Raw genomic sequence first — 23,452 nt, 5'->3', positions numbered from 1 at the left:
CTCCAGGACGTCAACTGTGTCTAATCCTCTGGATTGTCTTCCCCTTGAGCGCACTTTATCTTCAAAATGCATTTTCTATACCAACGTCCTTCTCATTTATCGGAGAACATGCCCTTTGGAATACGTCGTGAGTGAAAAGGGAGGTGAGAAGGGGAGTGTATATGACTTGACAAGTTGTCTTCTCTCACTCCCCTCGTTTTCCTCTTTCATCTGGGTGAAGAAGGCACCGTTCAGGGGCCAGTGGCTTAACCAGGACTGCGGAACCAGACGCACAAAGAGACAACGGCGTATATCCGGAATCTCCACCAGCTCTCGCGGATGCCCACGTCCTCGGGCCCATGGTAAGGGAGGAAGTAGTCCACAGAGGTTCAAATGAGTAATCACTTGCGGGATTCCACCAATGTAACTCGAGTCAGATAAGTTTCCCTGCTCGGTTTCGTCGTGTCATTGAAATATATCTGGGCAGTCATAATTAGGATGCCTACTAAACGAGGCGGATCAAACTAGCCAATAATCGCTGCCGTGAGAGCAAGTCCACGTTAGGAAATTCCAACCAACAATGTCAACGCCAATGAGGTTAAGAACTAGGAAGACGAGAGCAGCTTCATACTCAGTCTGAGCCGTCTCATGGTGCCTCAACATGCATAGCGCCAGAGATCATGCGTATGTTACAGTCCGACTCACCGAGAGTCTGGAACGTCTGCCTCGCTAGCTGCTAGCAACAGTCAAAGACTGGGCCAAATAGATTGGCAATACCAATGAATCCTCACAAAACAAACTGGAAGATGACCAAGAGAACAAGCAGGCCAATCTCCTCCCCAAACACGGTCGTTTCTTCGGGGCTTAGATACCGTTCTCCCCAAGCAGTATAGAAGCAACCTAGGCAGTGCCCAGAACATCACTCCTTCAAGTCTCGCTTCTCACGTCGGTCACTTCCTCGTCTAGCTCCAGTCATCCTACGCGTCTTTTGAAATCTTCAAGAATGCTTCATGTATTTGACATCATCTCGATATATATATACTAAGTGGTTATGTCAATAACCGTCAAAGCTAGGAGAAAAGAAACACTCATCGAGGTTTACATTCTCCTTCATATGCTCGCACAACTGAGAAGAAAAGACAAGTATGAGCGAAAAGGAAAAGGCTGTCTCTACATTTCTCTATCTGTATCCTGCCGTAAATGCTACTTCTCTTAGAGCTGCTTTCTTCCTCCCGTCATAAATGTCGTAAGTGTACAATGCAAATAGGTATTATGATCCCCTGGCCAAGTTGCTCTTGAATGTGCTGTGTGCCATGCCAAAGAAAGAGAAGCCAAAAAAAAAAAAAAAAAACCCCCCCCTTGAACAAAAAGAGAATGAAATCTGTAAAAACCTCCAAAAGATGTGTGGGAAAATCGAAGAGAAGTATGCAATGCTGATGCCAAATGCCGAAATGGGAAAAATGCTGCCACCCACCATCACTACTAACACAAAATCATCTCCATCTAAAACCACTTCCAAGTGCAACCCTCCGCCAACTTACTCAGCACGCCGACCGCGTCGACATAGAGTCGGCTGCGATTGCCAAGGCAATCCACCTCGAGCCATCTTCTCACGAGGGCCACGACCATCGTGGCCTCCTTCTTCAAGGACGTCTCCATGGCGCTCTTGACTCCCATGTTCGCAATAGTGCGAATCAACTGAAGCGCGTCGTCATCGTTGTCGAAATCGCCGCGACTTGCTTCGCCGCCGTTGATGCGGTGCCCATTAGCCCAACAGATGAGGGCGCAGACGTACATGCCCCAGTAATCCGAGATGTCGTCCTTCCACATCCGAGGTCGGCCATCCTCTCGTACGTCCATGTCATCTTCGTCGTCCGAGTCTACTTCCGAGTTGCCGTGCTCGGTGAAGGCGCGAAGAGCCCGGCAGGCAAAAACCAAGGCGACAGCGGCGCTGCCCGAGTCGGTCCACTCCCTGAGCCGCCTCTTGTGCTCGTCGAATTGCTTGGACTCTAGGACCTTATGGCTGAAGATCCAACTGTCGCCTGACACGGCCAGTAGATCGTGAAGAGGAGTGTGGTGAAGAGCCAGGTAGGTGTTGGCCACGGGACAGTCCGAAAATATGTTGGCCATGCGGAAAGCCTGCGGCTCTAGTATCTCTGTTGAAGAAGAAATGTGTGCGGCTTCTCCACGAGGAGGGAGCAAGAGTACCTCGAAGGCCAGAACCACTGCGCGGTCGAAAGGGGCGTGTGCGTCGACTGTTGATCTCGACAAGGTGTCTGGGTTGATCAGAGACAGGAGTGTCTGGTCACTCAGAGAAACTCTCTTGGACGAGACCATCGCCGCCCATGCATCGGCGCTGGGTGCCTCCCAGAGGTCCTGAGCCGGGCCGGTGAGAGGGATATTTGGTGGCATGCCATCGGGCGTGATATCGAAGTTGCGGACTCTTGGCTGGTCCAGATAAACCGAGCTGTGAACATCCAGGACGAAGCACGCCGAGAGCAGGCGACGGCGGGCCTCTGCATCAAGCCAAGTGTGCCATCTGACGGTGTTGGTTCCGGTCCGAGGCACGGCGCCAAATATGACTGCCTTGTCTGCGTTGTCGTATACCTGGGATGGAGGTTTAGAACTTGTTGCTGAGACGAGAGGTCCAAAAGACTGAAAGAAAAATTGACACAGTAAAGAGACTAAAGCTAGAAGAAACGAAGTAGAGCAAACATGTCAGAATGAAATGCGGAAGAGAACTCACCCTTGAATAAACGGATTCAAATTCTCTCGATGGCCTGATGGTTGCTCTTCGGCCGCGGAACCGCGCGAAGTACTCACATAGCAGAATCGCTTGCATGACGGACACGTCCCACTGGAGGAACTGTTTCTCCCGCAAAGTCAGTAAACAAATTTTTTCATGAAGTGTGATATTGTCAACTTACGCGTCTGGATTGTTGCCAGGCATATTCATGCAGCTGATCCCCCCTGATGCGATCCTCCTTACCACTCATGTATTGAGTCGCCACTGCAGCCATGGCACAACGAAGCACTTCAAACTGCTCCGCCGCGGCCTCGAAAGTCCTTCGGTGTACGATTGGGAAATGGGGGTGAACCCTTTCCCAGTAGACATCGAGGTAGGCGGGAATGGCTCTACAGACAGGCATAGGCAAGGAGCCCTGCATCAGGGCCGGGGCCGCCAGGAGGCCCGACGCCACCTCCTTCTGACGGCCCGAGCAGGCAAATGAGTTTATCACCCGGTCCGATGGTAGTGCCGTCGACGGGATGACTAGAGTATCACAACTTTGAGCCGATGCCGATGTCACCGGCGGGGTTAGGCTACGAACAGTATTGGGGAACCGTGGCTGTTGTTGAGGGTCACGGAATGTCTGCTCGTCAGAGTAGCTAGATATGGAAGTGCCGAGCATCGGGTACACCTGTGGAGTGCTGAGCTGGGGGGAGGTCGAGTATTGGTAGAGCATAGGGCCAGTGGCTCCAATGTTCTCGTAGCCGACTGGGCAAGGCGAGAGGAGGTTACTCTGCCAGTCTGGCCCTGCCGTGGGCCAGATTGCGCGTCGCGAATTATCGGAAGGCGTTGAATAAGTGCTGTCAGAAGCTGAAGATGGCCAGCCCATGGTATCCTGAGCGTGCGAAAGCTCGGGCGTTTGCAGTTCTAGCCCCGAAGTCTGAAGATACAGCGTAGGATAGTCGGGAGTTGTACGAGGCTGATAGTCGATGGAGGAAAACGAGGGCGAGGTGTTGAAACCGCTATTTGAAGGCTGCAGAATGGGTTGTTGTGAGGGTTGGCCAGTTAAAGAATAGCCACCATCATACCCAGGACCACCAGACGAAGGGCGATAGCTTTCATTTCCCAAGTGAGGAGACATAGATTTGCTGACGTCTGACGCGTTCATGGACTGGTATGTGCCAGGGTGCGACATACTCGATGTCATCGGGATGCCGTGGATCGGTGTCGTTGCGCTCGTAGGGTAACCGAGCAGGGGAGGTTGTAATCCTATGTTCCGGACTCCTGCATCCAAAGAGGCGGCCGAGGTCCGGCGACTTTGACTTCCTCCTCTACTCCTCGATGCCTTATCGCCCTCAAGCTCACTTATCGCAAGTCAGTTGAATATTGCCAGAAGTCAAAAGTGAGGATACCAAACTAACTGTCGTTGCTGATGACGCTCAAGTAGGTCCTTGCGGTGGAAAGCCCTATCGCAACCCGGAATTGAGCACCCATATTGGGGAGTCTCGTGGCTCAGCTGGTGTCGTCTAGTATCAAAGTCCGTCAGTCGAACTGCCGCAAAGGAAAGTCACCGTCTTAAGCCTGCCTACCTTAGGTGCTCAGCGCGTGTGAACGTCTAACTCAAGTCAGCGGTTTCCTCTAGCGAATTTTGCAAGTCATAGAGGCGTACCTTTGGAGGACGACAGAGGTCGCATGTATGGACCTTCATACCCTTCTTTGCCCTACTGACACGACCGGTGATGGGAGTCAACTTGACGGGAACCTCTCCTCCAGGTGGCACGCTGCCATAAGGTCTCATGGGCTGGCCAGAGGGATCAAGGCCGCCGCTGGAGGGCCCTGCGTGGCCATATCCGTAGTTTGGTTGCTCCATGGAATCGGTGCTGACGTTGCTCCTTCGACGGGTGTTGACTGGTCGAACGGATGAAGATGACGAGCCTGTGGTGTTCGACTTGGAGGTGCGGGAGGATGAGCTTCGCTTCGTGCCTTGTGGTGTGCTTGAACGGTCTGCTTGATCTGCACCAGTTGCATAGCCTGTGTTGTAAACTGCGCTTGGTGCCAAGTAGGGTTGATGATGTCTGCCTGATGGAGCCGGGACCTGGTCGTTCTTAATAGTGTGGGATTCGAGTTGGTCCTCGTCCACGTTCATGATATCTTGAAGGCTGGCCATGGTTCAAGAATCCCAAAAGGGAAGTGTAGAAGACCGAGACGCAGAGTGGTTGCACCCAGAGAGGAAAATGCAGAGGAAGCAACGCAGCCAAAGTTAGTAAGGCACAGCCCAGCTGAATGCTTTCCTCGGAATAGACTGAAGTTGAGTGAGTGTAGTTGGAAGCAACCCCCAAACATGAAGACGCAGTGTGAATTGGGGGACAGTCAGGGTCCAAGAAGGGGGGTGTCGGTGTAGAATGAAGGACTAAACTGGGGTGGATGGAGGACAGTAAGATAAGGTAAGGTACGGTAAGGTAAGGTAAGGCAAGGCAAGGCAAGGCAAAGACCTAGGTGCGGTAGGGGGGCGGTTCTTGGAATGTCAGCTTGTCCAACAACAGGCTGGGGGTCGAGGTGAGATGCAGAAGAGCAGTTGGTTCTAAGCGGAGTCGATATGCAATGGAACTGAACGAAGAGAAGAGACAAAGATACTGGTGCTGTTGCCGCTGCCGCTTGTTGGAGACATTGCTATATTGAGAGGAGGCAGACGTAAGGTGCGAGCAAGTGGCAGTAAAAGGGAGGAGGATGACAGCTCTTCAAGGAGGCTGTTCTTCTTAGAGGCCTCGCTTCCCCTGTCAGCTGTGTCTATGTACATGGGTATTCAAGGGTATTGGACACGGAGGGACATGGAGGTTGCTCGAAAAATGCAAGGCACTCCTTCGAAGGGTATCGGCCGAGCTGGGGTTCGGTCACCCACCACTGTCTTTGGCCTCGGGTTGATTGGTAGAGTGACCAGATGCCTGTCATACGACTCAGCCCTCTCAGGCTGGCAGACGGGACCCCATCCCACGGTCCCACGCAGCGTCTCTCCCCAAGTTTGGTATGAAATTGCCGCGATGTCACGGAATGAGCGCGTCTGGGATCTCTGCCACATCCCAAAGAAAAGCCGCGGCCATGTATAGCAGCCGCGGTTGATGACGGTGTGGACGGTCATGTTTCCATTTTGACTCTGTCTCTCCTCTTGTCTAAGATCTGAACCAGATCGACCGAGTCGCATGTCGGCGAGACCCCAAGAACCCACAGTTCTGGCAGACGTCTTGTCTTCATTTCCCCTAGAGTTAAGACAGATATCCCGTCTTGTCGCTGACTGACTTATTGACCCTGCCGATGGTGGAAATGCCTGTACTGCATAACAAGGCCGCCATTTCAACGGGAGACAGCGCGGAGGTCTCAATGAGGAATAGCAACATGCGGTAATGGCGTCACTGTGTAGATACGAGAGAAAGAGCGGCGCCAAATGGAGCGCGGTCATTCCGTTTCCCACAGTAGCGGCCGCTAGCGTCCGTGGTGGAAAAGTAGTGGCTGTGAGTGCGTCTTTTCTGGGGGAAATGCTGTACAGACAGTGAGAATTCTGCGAGAGAAAAAAAAAGTCAGACGAAATGAGGCGCAGTCTCCCGACCGTAAAGTAAACCGTTGTCATTGCTGTACTTGCATGAGTCGGCTGCCCTGTCAACAACCCCTGCTAGACTGGCTTGCCCTTTTTGGATTTTGCCTTTGCAGGGCATCCATCCCAAGATCCAGTTCAGCAAACAGCGGGAGATGTAACGGAGGGCAGCGAAGGCAGCAGCCAACTGGCGTGCGAGTTACACAATCCGTGTGGGAGAGATGGAGACGTGAACCCTCTTACTGGCTGTGTGTCTCGCGTCTGACTGCGTGTCAAGGTCGCTTTTGCTCACCGTGACGGCAGAGAATACACACAAGTCTTGTGGCCCGTCGACTCTATCCGCAGAATGGCTATAAGCAGATCCTGCACAGACAGGTACTGTACTAGTGACCGAGTGCTTGCAGTCTATTTTGAACTCTGGCGCATAGCTCATGCAGATAGACCCAGATAACCATTTGACGTGCCATCTTCGCGACCGACTCTGGCGTGAAGGAAACTATACAGTATGGTTCCAGTCTGGCCGAGGACCGAGGATCCCAAGTAAAGTTGAGCATCTTTGTGCCATGATTCAGGGGCTCCCGAGGTTGAAATTTCTCCGCTTCCTTGTTGGATCGTCAAAGACTCCGAGTTGCGGGCACGGAGGAACAGGTCGATCATATTGAAGCAATAATCGGAAGGTTCGCCGATGGTCGTGGGGTAATGACTAGCAGCATCGGTCGCCCAAGGTGAGGGCGGCGAGCGACCGAGCAGTTGGCTGCTGTCAATCTTCGACGTGAATACCAAGAGAACACCATGCAGCAGCCGGCCCGCTGAGAAACATGGGAGAGGTAGGGCGGTGGAACAGGGATAGCCCCGAATCGGCGGGGACGGCAGGGGCTTAGGCGCAGCCCAGCGCCTCATTGGTGTGCCGAGGGACGAATTGCCAGTCATTGAGGACCTATTTTGGTGTCATTGAGCTTCTGTGCTTCCAAATGTGTCGTTTACTACAATAACTTCGAAACGAAAGCGATGGCTACATTGAGCGCATATTCCAAGTTAGCAAGTAACCTATGTGGTGCGGCAGAGATAGGTAGGTAAGGAAGTCTCAATACCTACCACAATAAGACAATTTGGATTAAGCGTTGGTGACGATGAGGCACGCTGACAAGGTGCTACGTACGTTGACCAAGTCGTTGCTGCACAGCATCTCGGGTGCGCTATCGAGGGAGAAAAACTAGGTACTGTGTATCCGTAGTGGCTCCGTACAAAGATCGTTTTTGGCGAGTGTCGGCATGGGCGGTGGAGTTGTCCCAATGGGGGTCACACCGACGGCCTGGGCCGGCTGCAGGGACGGACGGGACCCGGTTGCGGGCTGGGGGGCAGCGGTCCCAGTCATTGTCAAGGGATGAACAAACGGGCAGCGCGAGATGCGACGTCGGGGCAGAAATTCTTCAGTGTTTCAGTTGCTGTACATCCGTGGCTAGTGCCGCCGTCGATATGAAAGCCCGCAAGTGTTGGGGTCCGAACCGGCTTCATGGCAGCAAACGCATCGGATCGTAACGGAGGGCGGCCCTGTAGGGACCCACAGGTCTCGGGCAGATCAGCTTTCGGGGGAAAAGATCAGGATTCAGGGGCAGATGGACAGATGTGATCCGTCTGTTTTTCTATGTTGGGGGCCGGACCGACCGATGATGAGCAATATACTGGCGAAACCTTAAGTCTCGGAGCTGGCTCCCGGTGAGGGTCTTGCGGGCATCTTGCTCGGATGGGGTCCGTTTCAGCATTCGATATCCCGGGCGCATGATTGGGACTATCGTCGAGCTTGGAATTCGGCGGAGGTACGGATAGCTAAAGCTGTATGTGATATCTCGGAGCTGAGCTATGAGGTGATGGAGCGATGGTTCGATGAGGGGTGGGTTAGGGAGGGTGGGAGGGATGCCCTCGCTTCTGCTAGGTACGATTGGCAACGCCACGAAAGATAGGAGAAAGGATGGCCATGCTTGGGCAGCAAAAATCAAGCTATCCGTTGAATAAGGTAGCTAGCTAGAAGAGCTCTGCGAAGAAGCTTCGGAGTGGCGGTCGCAAGTTTCCAAGCTTTAGTTGGTCGTCAAACGGTCGCGAGTTGGATGGTGGAGAGAGAATACTTTGCTAAGTCACGTCGTGGACGGGAAGAGGAAGGATCGACCGGACCGTTGTGACTCTGGTCCATTGTGCCTACCTTACCTTACCTTACGGTCCTTACGCACCTTACCGCCGTTACTTTAGCTGGACCGCAGATTTTCCGGGCAGCAACACTGGGGGGGGGCTCGGACTTGACTCCTCGAGGCAGCTTTTATCTTAAGGTACTTTGGGTTGCTCTTGCCAACATCTCCTTTTCCAAGGTACCTAGGTTAAGGTAGGCACGAAGGGTAGGTACGGAGTAGATGCCCCTGCCAACATCGCGCTAGGGTTCCGCACGTAAACTCGCACGTGAGGCACCTACCAGGTAATGGAAGGTGTCAACGTCGCTCTCGATCCCGGGAAGGCGCATTGCGGCCGACAATCTGTCGGTTGGAACTGGGGCCCATGAACATCTTTGGGTCTTTGGTTCTTTGGGATGCCGTTGATGCCTTGCCATTGCCCATTGCCATCGCCCGTCCGTCCACAACGCCCACATCGCGTCCACTGCACATCAAAGCCGGATTTCTTCATCCAACGCTTTCTGTGCCGCTCTGCGCCTGGATTCCTACTACGACCCTTTGACTTGCACGCCGTTGCATTTTCTTCACGGCGCATACTCCGTTGAGGCCGTTCATACTTTCTCTTTGAAGGAGTCGGTGGTCGGTGCTTATCACATTTGCGCCGCACCCAGCCAAGATGTAATTCAACACGGTGTAGAGAATCCCGCGGGAAGTTGCCGGTTCATCCTAAATGGCGGTATAAGTCTAAGTCATGACATTGTAGCACACTGCCCTACTTTTGGTCTTGGCCATTTGGCGGTACCCGTACCTTACCTACACTGACACTTCTACAGATGTGTGGTAATGAATTGCTTGGGATGGATCACCTCAGCGACAGTGAAAATTGAGTTGGCCGAAAGTGCCTGCCAGGCTCATTACCTAAGATGCTCATCGTCTTGCGGCTTGCCAGAGTTTCCGTTGTTCAAGGTGGCCGGCAATATGATGGCAGGGGAAGGGGAAAAGAGGAACAAGGGTCGGCGCTTAACCCAATGGTATTTTTAGCAGCCGACTTCCGTCTCCCAGCTTGATCCCGTTGGCTGACTGTCACACCGACGACATTTGAACAGGGGTCTCACCACGCCAACTTCGTCCCAAAAAGAAACCAAGCTGTCAACGGCCGCGGCGACCCCATTTGTTCAAGCCTCGTTTGACCTAGACATCGAGCATGAACGCGGAAACGAACCGGATTGACCTCTGCCATGCAAGTCTAGTACTCCATACTTAAAATCCGCATCATCACCGCCATGTGCCAGCCCATCCACGGAATCCAGTTTTCGATCTGCATCACCGATGAAAATTTTTGCATCTTGTTATTGTTGACAGCTGCTTAGCCATGTTGGACATGGGGACCCATGGGAACGCCAGGACCAACGGCTCCCTGGTGCGCTTGCCAAGAGGGGGAGTTGGGCAAAAGATCCTTCACGTCTCGTCACATACCATCATATCATCCTACTACGACGGCATCATTCTACGGTTGGGAAGTTCTTTTGGGACAAGTGTTGTCATCTGCCACCTGGGTATTCCAAGCTCCGGATGCTACTCCGCGCAACAGGCAACGAGCTAAATGGGCGGCCCGGATCCAAATTGGTACCGTGCCATTGCACGCTGGTCTCATCTGCAGCCTGATCCAACCAGTTGGTTCTGCCACTGTCATCTGAAGTATCGCACCGCTTCCCGACCTAGCTGCGAACCATCTGGCACAGCTCGGCTACGCCCACTAACAGTTCCCCTTCGGTCGCACGACACACTGCAGTCGGTCATGATATCCATGCCTCCCTCGTACCAAGCCAGCCCTGAGGCGCTCACAACATAGCCCGATCCACGATGCATTGCATCTCTTCCCATCCCATCACCACGGTTGTTGCATGGCATAGGGCGGCCAAGCAAGCCCCAGGATCGACGATCGCGGACTATTCTCTCCTCACCAGACACTTCCCCCAATTTTGCTCTGGTGGAAGCAAAGACACCCACTCCACGGCTCTTCTCTCGGTTGGATGTCAGCCAACCCGCATCAGCCACGGACACCCATCGCACCATACCTACCGTCAAGGCTATCGGTGTTGCTATCCTTCACTCACTGCCTTGCTGCAAGTCATCAGACAGCTTCACGTAATCGATGACCGAATGCCGACTTGCCTGCGCATGTCGTTACCGCCCGAAGCGCCCGTCCAACTTAATGGCCGAGAGAGCCGAAGAAAGAGACTCGCACTGTTGTGCGATCGCCAACAGCTTTGTCTATCTCGAGCCCTTTCCTGGCCAGTTTTTACCAACTCTACACGATTCGAACCCTTGACAAAGCAAGAAGATTCCCGATAAAACACTAGGCTAAGGCGATATCGATTGGGCGATGTATCTACACAACCTTGAGTATTCCTCTCTGGAGTGGCCCATACTCACGGTCGAGCTGACGAGTATTGCACTGCAGCTCTTCGGCCGCTGGAAGGATCCTGTCGAGCGGCCCGTAGCGAGGGATTCCTCGTGTCCCTGCGGACTAAGTCGTGTTTGCCATGCTCAGCACATGGTTTTGACCAATCCCTTTGATAACTTTCCACCAATGGCGCTTGTTACCTGCGGTCCGTAGCCTTGCTATCCGATGAGTGGGCTACGACCGAACCTCTTGCTCTTCACCGGTGCCTTTTCTTTCATCCGAGATCAAAGACAGATTCCAAGATGCACTCCACCAGATTCTTGGGGCAGTGCCTCGGTAGGAAGGCCGTGAAGGAGCCAAGCCGCTCCTCCTGCGTGGGGTAACACGCGACGCGGCTCTGGATACCCGCACTCCCCCTATCCACTGGATCACTGCTTAGCCTTCCCGTCACGCATATTCCATCACATCGCCAGACTCAGCCCCCATTACCCGCCATGGGCGGCTAGAGTCACCAACCCTAGAACAGCACCTTCATACTGGGACCTATCATCTATCACCCAACTACCGGCCTCCCAGTTGTTCACGCCCTCAGATCCAAACTTGTCCAGAACGAGCCACGCGCCTGGCGCCAAAATTAGCGCCGCCGACATACTCCATCTTGAAGAAATGACTTTCTCTTCGCGGAGACAACAACACTCAGCGTCCTAAGCTGCTGCCTTGTTGCTGGAGGTAACAATATGCGCCATGCCCCGTATTCAAACACCGGCTGAGTGTACCTGCTTGACAGATGCGGACCCCATGATGCCATACACATCCGAAGGATCAGCTGTCGAAGCAGCTCTCAAGATCCGTAGCGGAGGCTCTTTGTTCGCGGATCCGAGCTGCAGCAATGCAGGTACCATGCTCAAGTCGGAGTGCGGCGAAACACGGCCAGGTCACGAACCGGTATGTGGGATGCAAGGAACGAGTAGCCTTGTGACTTTGCGAATCTACACCGTGCCATAATGTCGAAACAGGACCCCAACGGGGAGCTGAACGAAATCGCAACGATGAAACCTCGTGTTCGAAAATAAGGGATGCTCTCGACCTCGAGAATGCACGAGCCTATTGCCTCTTTCGTCTACGGCCGCAAGGCCTTGGCCTGTTCCCGTCATTGGCACCACGAGGGGGTTGAATTGGAGGCGAACAACGTCAAGCTTGACATGGCAATGGTTGGTCCCATGGCGGGGGAGCGGCAAGGAGCGTTGCCGAACCATCCCAGCGGGCGGTGATCAGCGAGGATGGCGTTCACCATTCGATCTCTACCGCCTCCAACATGATCCTTGGCAAGACGTATGGTTGGAACGGGCGACCCGGCTTGCGGCCGAGACGATCCCATCCTGTCTGGCCCTGATAGGCTCACCCGCCAGACTCAAGTGCGAGTCCGAAGACGGTTGGAACCTTTGATCTGTCACCAGAGAGTGAAGGCGATGGAACACCGTGCCAACCTGCATTCTTCAACTATCGCCACATCACGGGCCGGGTGCTTGACCCAGCCCTTACCTGGATAATGATGTCCGGAGGGGAACCCCGGAACACTCGATGCTCCAACAAAGGAAGGTAGGTCTCCAGTGAAGTTTACCCTTGACTTTCCCGCAGCATGCGAGTGCGAAACATGCGACGAACCGTGCCGTTAGAAGAGGATCACATCCTGTTAACCAACGCCACGAACGTTGGTACGAACGTTGGCGAGCGGGGGTATTCAGCCTCACGATGCGCCCAGCGGCCTGGACGGGCCCATCCGCTAAAGATGACGGGTTAACGGTTTTTTCAACGCCTCCCGTCAGTCTACTTGAAACAAGGACCTCGATCCCGTGAGTATGATTAGCCCGGAGGAGCGCGGTATGGATGCTACACTACGCCAACTGCCTTTACCTTGTGGTGAGAAGGTCGAGGACGACGTTTCTGCATACCACGCCCACCCCTCCCTCCTTTGAAAGGAATCCATGATCCGGCAGCTCCCCGGTGGTGTCAAGGCAGACGCATGTTGGATGTGGCGAACCCCTCTGAGCCGGGTATGCTGTGGTAAGGCAGAAGCGTAACCGCATCATCACCTCATGCTCGTCATATCATGTTCACCACTTGATGTGACGGAGATGTCGTCAAAAGTTCGCGCCAGCGCGCGCGCGAGCGGCTAAACCTTGGGGGCCAGTAGAAAGTGTAAACCATGATGGTAAGGCACGGAGCAGAGGTCGGTCACCGCCCCGATTCGCGGGGCGACTCTTTGTATGCGTGTGAGTGAGGAGGTGACCACTCCTTTGCAAATATGCGGGAGAGAGAAAAAGGGTTAGGAGCGGGAAGGAGCTCAACGGCTAGCTCTGTGAGCCAGGTCTATCCCGGCATCAGAAGCTCTGGTCCAAAAGTTAGGATGAGTGTGAACCCCGAATTTTCGCCTTGTGAGTACGACATGCGTGTTTCCCTTCTGGCTTGAGTGCAACCGAGGCTTTGTGGCCCCTTGGGGCCTGAAGCACCTTGGGTAGTTATTCGGAGCATCGGCAGCCTCTCATCAATACATCTGCCCAGGTAGCTGTAAAATGAGATGGCACTTTCATCATATTGATATTCTGCACTGCAAGGCTGCTCGCTCACTTGATCAAGATTGATAGGTAAGCACGTGAACTGTCAATGATTTCGACAATTTGAGTTCTTTTTTTCGTGGAGGATAAGATAGCTATGTAGTAGTAGCAGTAGCAGATCTCTATGCAATAAAATAACCAAAAGGGAGAGGGCATTCGCAACAGAGTTGCCCTCTCGAGGTAACGTAACAAGACACTCTCAAAAACGCCATTCTCTTCTTTCTTTTGACGACGAAGAGTGCCCAACAATAATAAGTACAACAGCAGTTAGTTAGTCAAAACGTGGGGTTGCGTGGGTGTGTGTGTGTTCCAGCATCATTCTCTTTCGTTTTTGTGTAAACCATCCAGGTCCATTCCTTTCCCTGCCCACTGTCTCACCCGGTGCAATAGTAATTAGGTTTGAAGGAGGGCGGTAAATTATGAGGCGCTCGCTGTGGCGGCGGTAGATTGTTGAGGAACGACGCGGCCGCGGGGGCTCTTGCCATCGCTCTCTGACTCGTCGTCGCTGTTGCGACGGCTGGGGCTATCTTGGTCGCTTCTCTTGCTCTTGGTCATCTGCATATCATGAGTTAGCGGAAATGTCCAAAATGAAGTGTATGGCATGGAAAGGTTTCCAATGTAGAAAAGACGGGGAGACACGTACCCATGAGCGAACGCCACCGACGAGGCCCAATGCGTAACCCGTGATAAAGTCATTGGACTGCGTCGCGGCGGGCGTGCCACCAGGCGTGGTCGGTATCTCGACGCTGAGGCGGGACTTGCTCGCGTTGGCGTTTGCGGCGGCCAGGAGGTCGCCGTTCTGGATGTAGGCGGTGCGAGCGGAGGGTGCGGGGGACTGCGGCCGGGAGGCGGGCCAGAACTGGCGCAGCTCGCGGGAGAGCTCCTGGCCGGTGGTGGACCAGTTTGTGCGGATATTATCGCGCAACTCCTGGACGTGGCGCTTGAGGTCGAGCTCGTTCTTCTTGATCCAGCTGACGTTGAGCTCCTGGCGCGACGTACCGCGCTTGAACTGGCGAGCAATGTACTTTTCGTAATCGCGGACGATCCTGGCAGAGGCCATTGTTAGTCGTTGTTTAAAGCCATAATCTCCAAGCAGCAACGTAGAGACGAAGGCAGGAGAGAACAATCCGAGGAATTTGAACGTACTTGGTAATGATACCCGTCGTGCTGACACCCTCCGTGCGCTGGGTAACAAGGAACTTTCCAGCCTCCTTGATGGGCCTGTAAATATCGTCGCCCTCGTCGGCACCGTAGGGCAGATCGTCGTGGGCGACGTAGTCGATCTTGTGCTGGTCGAGGAAGTCGGGCGTGACGATCCACGGGCAACTCTCAATGACCTCGTCCACCCACTTGCAATGCCGGACAGTCTCTGCGCGCTCGGCGCCGGAGAGGACCGTCAAACCCTTGCGCTTGTGCGTCTCGGCGTCACCGGTGACGCCGACGATGAGGTAGGTGTCGGGGAAGGCCTTCTTTGCCTGCTCGAGCTGACGCATGTGACTGCAAGAAGGGCAAGAGAGTCAGTATAATGAAGTTCCTTGCCCGAGCGGGAAGGGGGAAGACGCATTGGAAAGCGAGCTCCTTTGTCTTCCGGGGGAAAGGGAATCATTCAGACTTACCCGAGATGGAAGAGATCAAAGACTCCGTCGGCGTAAACCCTGACGGGCCGGCCTGCGGGAGGATCGTTGGTTCTGAAGCCCACGGGGTGCGTGAGCTTGCCAGTAGGCGGGGGCGGCATGGCCTCATCCTTCTCGTCCTCCTTTATCGAGACCTGCTTGCGGCTGTTCTTGCGGCCGACGCGCTCAGCAATGTCGACGCTGGCCTCGGTGGTGTCACTGGGTTCGCCGGGGTCGAGGGAGTGGTCCTGCGCGGCGGCGGCGATCTGCTGGTTGTTGGAGCCCGTCTCGTGAGAACGCTCCGAGTTGGCACGTTGCCTCTTAGGAGGGTGACCGGCGGAGGTGGAGTCGGACTTGCGGTGACCGGCGATACGGCCGGATTCGGGAGCGGTGCTGTCGCCCTCCTCGCCCGAGGCATCTCGCGACGAAGCCTGGAGGGCGGCGTCGACTGTGTCGGCGACGTCGGGCATGTTGGTGGGGTTCGTCGCGTTGGTGCGTTTCCGCTTGCCTGCTGCCGAGGAGCCTGAGGGAGAAGACATGGTGTCTTTATTTGTGTGTAGTGTGTGCGAAGGGGGCGGGTTGCGAGGGAGGAAGGTGGTTGTGGTGGTGGTAGTGAGGTAGTATTTGTCGTCAAGCAGCAAGCGTCTATGTCGAATTCCCGCGTGGACTTGCTAGTTGCGACTTAGGTAAGGAAGGGGGCTTGTATGGGTCGAGTGAGGTGTTCCCTGTAGATCGGCGTACTATGTCGTAGGGTATGGGAAAGTTGGATTTACAGGTAAGTAGGTAGTTCGGCTCGGGAGAAGTTGGAGCTGGGTTTCTGGGTTTCCCAAAGGTGTGGGTGTCGTGCCTTGGTTTAGAAATGTTAGGAGGGGTGGGTAAGGCAATGATGATGATGATGATTATGATGCCGCGGGCAAAAGGTGGAAAGACGAGGACAGGACAGGACAGAGAGACAGATGGGCAGACAGACGGGACATGGCAAGGGGGGAAGTAGACACGGCTCCTGTTTGGTGCAAACTGCCAACGAAGCAGAGCTGCAGGATACCCGAAGCTGGACGGGGAGGACAATGGGACGAGGGACGGAAGGCGTTAAGTTGGTAGTCGGTGTACACTTACGCGGTTACGGCAAGGCCAGTCCAGTCCAGTAGGAGGAGGTGCTCGGGTGATTGAGAGATTGCAAAGTCGAGAGGAGGCAGATGCGCATATGATGATACCCGACGGAACCAGACCTGCAGCTAGTGGGGGGGGGGGGGGGGGGGGGGGCGTCTTGTCCGGTAGGCGGGACGCGGGCCACTGGATTGAAACTTTTTTAAGGTTGGCCCTGGCTGGATATTGATGGATCGAGAGTGTCAAGTGGGAAGCTGAGCTGATGCGGTGTAAAAGTATTCGTACTGGCAGGACTTCAAGCTTCGTCAAGCGCGGGCAGTTGGTTTGGTGTCAAGTATGAGCTTCTTCTTTTTTGACTTGTGATTTTGAGCTTAGGTCCTTTGGTTTGTTAGATGGCGCGCTTCCTTCGTACCTAAGGTACTCAACTTAGAGCACAGTCGCGTGTCACGAGTTGGGAAAATGCCACGATGTTCATCGAGATTTGGCCTTAGAAAAAAACAAAAAACAAAACACGGTTACAGTCTATCTGCGAGCATGCCACAGCGCTCCAGCACCAGAAAAGCACTCAGAAATACCATGCTGGTTCTCCCTCCCCCGACTATTTCCAACGCTCTCAAGGAATTCCGGGGCACGCGTTTGTTCCCTGTCCGAGTCCATTGTTCGTTAAAGGAGCATGGGGCATGCCGCATAGTAGCAGGGGGTCGAAGGAGATGGAGAGTAAGAACACCCCGATGGGAAATTTGCGGCTTGTGCTGTGGCTCCCAAGCTTGTGCAGCTGTGCTTCTCCCTCATCTCCCCTGTACAGCTGGTCTTGCTGGCCAAGGGGGCGGGTTCTGTCGTAATGGCCAGCGTTGTGCAAGGAAGTGGCGTCATCGTGCCGGGTGGCTTAAACCGAGCAATGCACTGCACAATTACGTCGAGGGAGGAGCCAGACCTGCCATGGCCCATGGCCCAGAGGATGGAAGGAAAGGTCGTGGCTTGGCCAAGGCCGACCAATGACTGAATACCAAATGGACGAAAAAAATACCTTTGCGGATCAATTCTGCCCGGCAGGGATGACGAGATTTCTGTTGGGGAGGATGTGGGTTCCTTTTCATGTGGAGGAAGGGGGGAGCACGCCGCACGGAGAAGGAGTACGTACTGTTTCTGAAGCCAATGCTGCCAGTTGTCATTCGCACGCCTGCCAAAGAGCCAAAAAGGACTCGACAAGTCGACACGTGGTGGCTCGGTTGAACCCCGGATCGATCCGAGTAGGTTTTGGCAACCTCTGTGAGACGGCCTTTCCTGACGGGGGCATCATTGCTGTAGGTATCGAACATTTGCTACTTACAGCACCGAGATGGGCAACTATGCGGACAAGGTCTATCTGTCAAATTGAACAGTAAATCATCAATGCGTCTTCATGCCCGACCCACCTGGCTGGGATATAACCGGTGCATGAATCGGCCACTGATTCGCAATCCTGAGTTATCCGACTTGCCGTACCTTAGTACGACTCTATTCAGTTTTTACGGCTCGTGAAGTAACTTCGGTCGGGTCGGGATGCTGGGCGGCCTTGTAAGGTGCGGACGGAGACATACAACCGGTCGAGTGGCCGGTGACCGGAATGAGTGGATTCCCGGATGATCATCGGTGTGGGGCATCACTTCGGGTCAATATCCGGCAACACGCCGTGCCTCGCCAAAGCATTTCAGAATGCGCATAGGTACCTCTCACAGAAAGATTAGACCATGCTTATGGCAGGCATTTCACTTCTAGGTATGCGCTTCGTAGGCACATGGCCGCAGCAAGTCATCGATGTAGCACTGGACTTGTTACTGTGTCGGAAAGTCCAATACGCCCAGGCTCATCTCGAGATGCATTTCCAACGTTCTTTTTTACAACTGCTAGAACGGATCCAGTCTTTCTTGTTCCGAGTTTCACGGTGTCAGATTCAAGAGAAACATTTGTCACTCATGAATCGTTTGTGTTCGCCCGCCATTGCCTCATCCTGCTCCATTCCGCTGCCCATCAAGGTCCTCATTGCGAGATGGAGCCATCAGAAACACCCCGGACAGGGATCACAGCTACCATCTCTGCCTATCATTGGTCTCACAACTCTTTGTAGCTGGCCATCAAGGTCGATATGGCTGTAAGTGGAATTCCCTTGTGACGAGGTGATCGAAGGAGGCAGGTTCGAGGCAAGAGGTGGTAAGATGGACAACAAAACCGTCTGACTCCCGCGAGGGGCACCTCTCTTCAACTACCTTCCTCAGTTTATACTATTCACTGGCTCCTGATTCTATCTCATCATGACAGAAGCCTTCATCCACGACGTCCTCATCATCGGCGCCGGCCCCTGCGGCCTGGCCGTAGCCTCCCGCTTATGTGAACACTCCCCCTCAGCCCTCTTCACAGACGAAGAGCACCAGCGGTATCACTGGATCCGCAAGTACGGCCGCCGCATGCCCCTAAAGAACAGGCGGAACGGCAACATCATCGAGAAGAGAACACCGGAACGGAGCCAGCGGTACTCGACACTAGTCCTAGATGCCACGGGTGAAGAGTGGATGAACCGCTGGAACCGCCTCTTCAAGACGTTCGACATCACTCACCTCCGCAGTCCCATGTTCTTCCACGTCGACCCGAGCGATCGCGATGCCTTGCTTGCCAGAGCTCACGAGCGGAACCAGGAGAACGAACTCCAAGAGCTGCGGGCGTGCGTCGGAAAGGAGATTAGCAAGCACCTGCGCAAGGCGAGACTCAAGTCACGGAACCCAAAGTAAGCAGCGAACAACTCGTCCCTCATATCCTTGACTCCTGTACGACCGATGTTAACTTGGTTTTCTTTATAGACAACACGCCGTTGTCGAAGTCGACGAACGAGACCGCAAAGATTACTTCACGCCCCCCACAAAACTCTTCGCCAACCACTGCGAATGCATCATCGACCGCTACGGTCTTCGCGAAGGCCTGATCCAAAACGAAAAGGTGCAAGATATCCAGTACCGCCCCATCAAGCAAGTCTCTCCGGACGCGAACCTCTTTGCTGTCCAGACAAACAAGGGAACACACTATGCGAGAATAGTCGTCCTGGCCGTCGGCCCAGCCAACGCACCCACGATCCCTCCCGTCCTGGGCCTCAACAGCGAGCCGAACTGCTCGGCACCGCCCCAAGTCTGCCACAGCATGCAGATTCAAAAGTTCCCCGACCCGGTCGTCCAGGCCAAGATTTCCGCAAAGAAGACGACAAACGTCCTCGTCGTAGGCGGTGGACTTACATCAGCGCAGTTGTCTGACCTGGCTATCCGGCGCGGCGTGACGAAAGTCTGGCACCTCATGCGCGGCCCTTGCAAAGTGAAGCCATTCGATATTGACCTCGCATGGATGGGCAAGTTCCGCAACGTGGAGCAGGCGTACTTTTGGTCCGCTGATTCAGACGAGGAGCGGCTACAGCAGATCCAGAGCGCCAGGGGCGGAGGCAGCATCACGCCGCCGTACCAGAAGCGGCTGAAGCAGCATATCGCCCGTGGCAGCCTGCGTCTTTTGACGAAAACTAGGCTCTCTGAGGCGCACTTTGACGAGGAGAAGAAGGTGTGGAACGTGAAGACGGAGCCGCCGGCTGCTGAAAGGGACTTGCCGGGTATGGATTTCATATACTTCGCGACAGGCGTGCAGACGGACTATGCTAGCTTGCCGTACTTGCAGACGATGCTGCGGGAGCATCCTATCCACGGCCACGGGGGCTTGCCGTGCATAGACGATGACTTGAAGTGGTCAAAGGATGTGCCGCTCTTCTTGTCAGGACGACTTGCTGCGCTACGTCTGGGACCCGGAGCTGCTAATCTTGCGGGTGCGCGAGCCGGCGCCGAGAGGATCGCGTGGGCTATCGAGGACGTGCTTCCGGATCGGACTGGTGGTGTTCCGGGGGAGTCCGTTATGAGTGATGAGAAGATGAGGTTTGTGACGGGTAGGGGAAATAGGTTTGATAGCCTGGTGACTGCGGGCGATGGTGATTGGTAGTTGGCCTTGATGAAATCGAACAAGATAAGAATTAACCCAAACCTCCAGAGAGCACTTCGGGGCTATGATCATTACTTTGGCCTCTCAATTTTCCTCATGACATCAGGCTTTAATTTGCAATTCCTCGGTTTTGGGCTTTGGCTCAGTAGTGGCTAGCTTTTCTGAGTATAAGCTAGAGACTGTAAGGCTGGACGATAACTGTGGAATAGTCCCTGGATGAGCCCATCTGGTATTCTGCTCTATCAACCCTTTTGGCCCCAACTCTAAGAAGCCATTCGGGCTCGGCCACGTACTGTAATGACGAAGGAATCAATGCCATACACATTCTTGGCAATCGACAGCTCAACTTGGGTAGCCAAGGTCAGTGTCGCAAACTCCTTTTTGAATAGAGACCTGCGGTATATATACTTGCGCCAACATTCTTACCGATAATCCATGGTGATACAGGGCCACTTTCTTATCAACATCACGCGTAAGACTGTCTTGCTAAACCCCTCAAGGTATATTACATGGAGAATATGCGAGGAAAATCGGATAAAAGAACCAAGAGGTGGGGATATTTCAAGTGGTGGAAATAAAGACTCTCTTGAGATACGCGTCGAGCGCGAGCGAGAGGATGCAGAGGGCAGGGTGAGCAAGGGCGAGGGTTTACCCGAGTTCTCCGAGCCTTACCTAGGCTGCTCTTCTTCCTTCGCCTCGAGGAAGTCCTCTGGAAAGTGAGAGGGGCACGTGTAAGTATGTACAGTCCTTCAGTCCTCGAATCAAAGGGTGGGCGCAACGAACCCTGTTCTCCGGGCCTCATGCCTTCTGCCCGGGAGTCTCTTAGCTTAATCAGGGCAATTCATTAAGATTATCCTCCCCCTTGTGACATAATTGCGATGGGTACCTTTTTCACCTTCTATGATTAGCTTTTTCCGATTGAAAGAAAGTACTTATGTCGAGTGCACTTGTCTCGATTGGTCCATGTGGTATCGTGGGAGTTGCTCCCCTTTGTCAAACAAACCTCTCCTGCTCCTGACAGTGGTAACGCATTACTCACCACCTATCTGCTTTGATCTCTGAAGATGTTGAAATGAAGGCTCCAATAATACCCTGCACTGCTACTGCTAAACGTCACAATAATCTCCTATCTCGATTGACAGAAACCTACGGACTCTTCGTCTATGAATACATTGTGCTATGAGGTGGGCTTTCGACAAATAACCGCAAGTCTAGACAGGGTTATAACGAAGAGCAGTAGGCGGGCACGAACATGATAGAAAAAGCTCGAGTACTATCCAGACTTCTCGCATCGATGAAGACAATCCCGCTTCAACTTAGGTACTTAGCGAGAATAGGACGTGACATTGTTACTACCTCTGTTATACGGACGGACATGGCGTTGAATCAAGGACTTGAGTTCGAGCTCTTCACCTCATCGGACCGACAACGTTGGTCAAAGGTCCGCTTCAGTTGTCCGTCGGCACTATCGCCGGCACTAGCGCCAGCCCGAAATGCGGCGCGAAGTCCCGGGCATCTCGGGCCCGGGCATATCCGACATCACCTCAATATTCGTCATCGCCCAGGCCAAGCCATACTACCGTGTTTTTGCTTCCTGTGCCAGATGATGTGTTCTTAATCGAATAATCTTCAGCTCTCCCAGTCTTAGTCTCTATAGTCATGCCGTGTAAACCTGACATCCCGCCGGTTCTGCCCTCTCGCCTTTATTGATGATCACGTCAATTTTCCCCACTCGTATTCAATTTGACCCGAAGTGGGCTTGGTGAGATTCAAAGTTTCGACTTCATCTACACCACCATCTGCCGAGGTCCCAGTATACCGAAGCGATAAAAGTACCCGCGTGGCTGTGACTTAGTCTAGAACTCAATCACATTAATCCTCTATTTTCAACGTGTTCCTGGCTTGGCAAGACTAGCCATCTATCCTCATCGACGACCACTTTGGTGGCGAGTAAAAAGAAAGCACTTGGAAATAGACTCGCGCCATGTTTGGACGAAATAAGATATCCGGTATATCTGACTTTCTTCCAAGGCCACCATAATCCGAGGATCTAGGTACCATCAGGCACAGCACCAGATAGACAGCAGCCGCTCCCCACCTCGTATTTACAATTAGACACATATCACCATAGTACCGCCATATATCACCGAGGAAAATAGCCCGAAAGCCGCGGCTTTTCCTACCGCTTCATCTCTCTGGAACACTCCAAAGAAGAGGGGGTTTGCCAAGAGATCCAACATGAGCCCATGCGTCCGCTTACCTCATCCCGAAAGCGAAAACAGAAACGACCGACGTTCGGTTCATCCGGAGATACCGATCTTGGCTTTTTGTTCTACCCCGGTCTCATCCAGGACGAAGAGGAGGAGTGGAGAGAGGGAAGGGAGGCCGCGTCTTCTATGCTATAAGCCGGGTTTGCGCGGACTCCCCTCGCTGAACCCATCGGGCCGGTATGTGGCAAGGGATGGCCGTACTGCAACGACCACACACAAGGATGCTCAATATACTTTCTTGAACTTCACCTTGCCCTGACCTGAGTCGAGTTCCTGGGTTCTCTGGACCTCTCCCCTCTCCTCTCCACTCCCGCCCAGAGCCGCGCGCGCGGCCGCTGCGGCCCCCAACTCAATACCAGAAGTCGCTCCCACATAGGGCTCGTATACCAGTTCTAGTCTCCAGAAGGACCATCGGGGACCGCTCTCCGTATTTCGGGGCCTTTCTGTGGACAGAACGGCGGCCGTCCTCGACGTGCTTTCCTTACAGGCTACACCTTGTTCTGCCATGTGAAAGAGGAGGTCTCGCCGGGGTCGGCCCTACCTACGAAAGCGTGGAGGTGGAGTTCTAGACCTGGAGAACGGGCGGAAGTGCGAGGTGAACGAGGTGAACGAGGAGTACGCGGAGAAGATGGATGGGTCGAGAGAGTCATGGCAGCGTGCACTGTGAATCCGGGGCAACCCCGAGATCCCTCTTCCCTTTGCTCCAAATGTGAGGCTCGCGAACCTGTCATTTTTATCATTTTCCGCCTTTCCGCCTTTGCGACGAACGCCTCGTCCACTGATCATTCAACTCCGTGGGAAGCCTCACCAATGCTATGTTTTAAGTATCATGCTGATGAATACTGATACCACCCGTCGCAAGTATCCGTTAGTAGCTGCAGCTCAATTCACATAGAGTGGTGCATGGAATTGGTGTGATGTAAAGTGTTCTTTTTTGCCACTCAGTCTCTGACTGACACATTCGCTGCTAACTCCCCGTCAAACAC

The 23,452-nt window shown here is 53.8% G+C and overlaps 7 protein-coding genes across 7 annotated transcripts; 3 read left to right on the top strand and 4 right to left on the bottom strand.

Annotated features, from left to right (window-relative positions):
* Positions 1–984: 984 nt before the first annotated feature.
* BDP81DRAFT_402668 (uncharacterized protein) lies at positions 985–5,216 on the bottom strand. The gene is made up of 6 exons (XM_060588854.1): positions 4,377–5,216; positions 4,297–4,322; positions 4,129–4,233; positions 2,907–4,071; positions 2,726–2,845; positions 985–2,586 (listed from the first exon to the last, which is right to left on the bottom strand). Exons 1-6 carry the CDS (start codon positions 4,872–4,874, stop codon positions 1,483–1,485), a joined length of 3,018 nt encoding a protein of 1,005 aa, XP_060450683.1. The 5' UTR covers positions 4,875–5,216; the 3' UTR covers positions 985–1,482.
* On the bottom strand, positions 5,193–6,525 carry BDP81DRAFT_86259 (uncharacterized protein). Its single transcript, XM_060596403.1, has one exon. The coding sequence runs from the start codon at positions 6,327–6,329 to the stop codon at positions 5,511–5,513; it is 819 nt and encodes a 272-aa protein (XP_060450682.1). The 5' UTR covers positions 6,330–6,525; the 3' UTR covers positions 5,193–5,510.
* Positions 6,526–7,452, bottom strand: BDP81DRAFT_86258 (uncharacterized protein). Its single transcript, XM_060596402.1, has 2 exons — positions 7,389–7,452; positions 6,526–7,230 (listed from the first exon to the last, which is right to left on the bottom strand). The coding sequence occupies exon 2, from the start codon at positions 7,221–7,223 to the stop codon at positions 6,723–6,725; it is 501 nt and encodes a 166-aa protein (XP_060450681.1). The 5' UTR covers positions 7,224–7,230; positions 7,389–7,452; the 3' UTR covers positions 6,526–6,722.
* A 2,389-nt stretch (positions 7,453–9,841) lies between these two features.
* On the top strand, positions 9,842–10,151 carry BDP81DRAFT_416178 (uncharacterized protein; the record flags this gene model as incomplete). The annotated part of the gene is made up of 1 exon (XM_060589509.1): positions 9,842–10,151. A coding segment is annotated over one exon (308 nt), but the record flags the coding sequence as incomplete, so codon positions are not given.
* Positions 10,152–13,891: 3,740 nt separating this feature from the next.
* On the bottom strand, positions 13,892–15,626 carry BDP81DRAFT_307805 (cytidylyltransferase; the record flags this gene model as incomplete). Its single annotated transcript, XM_060583388.1, has 4 exons — positions 13,892–14,029; positions 14,118–14,520; positions 14,621–14,971; positions 15,091–15,626. The coding sequence occupies 4 exons, from the start codon at positions 15,624–15,626 to the stop codon at positions 13,892–13,894; spliced, it is 1,428 nt and encodes a 475-aa protein (XP_060450679.1).
* Positions 15,627–16,504: 878 nt separating this feature from the next.
* Positions 16,505–17,318, top strand: BDP81DRAFT_416174 (uncharacterized protein). The gene has a single exon (XM_060589508.1). It carries the CDS (start codon positions 16,654–16,656, stop codon positions 17,191–17,193), a length of 540 nt encoding a protein of 179 aa, XP_060450678.1. The 5' UTR covers positions 16,505–16,653; the 3' UTR covers positions 17,194–17,318.
* Positions 17,319–18,485: 1,167 nt separating this feature from the next.
* On the top strand, positions 18,486–20,196 carry BDP81DRAFT_309262 (FAD binding domain-containing protein; the record flags this gene model as incomplete). Its single annotated transcript, XM_060583533.1, has 2 exons — positions 18,486–18,955; positions 19,029–20,196. The coding sequence occupies 2 exons, from the start codon at positions 18,486–18,488 to the stop codon at positions 20,194–20,196; spliced, it is 1,638 nt and encodes a 545-aa protein (XP_060450677.1).
* Positions 20,197–23,452: the final 3,256 nt, after the last annotated feature.

The sequence above is a fragment of the Colletotrichum phormii genome (genome assembly GCF_030913505.1).
Source record: "Colletotrichum phormii strain CBS 102054 chromosome Unknown BDP81scaffold_2, whole genome shotgun sequence".
NCBI lineage: Eukaryota > Fungi > Ascomycota > Sordariomycetes > Glomerellales > Glomerellaceae > Colletotrichum > Colletotrichum phormii.
This window is presented reverse-complemented; position numbering and strand designations above follow the sequence as displayed.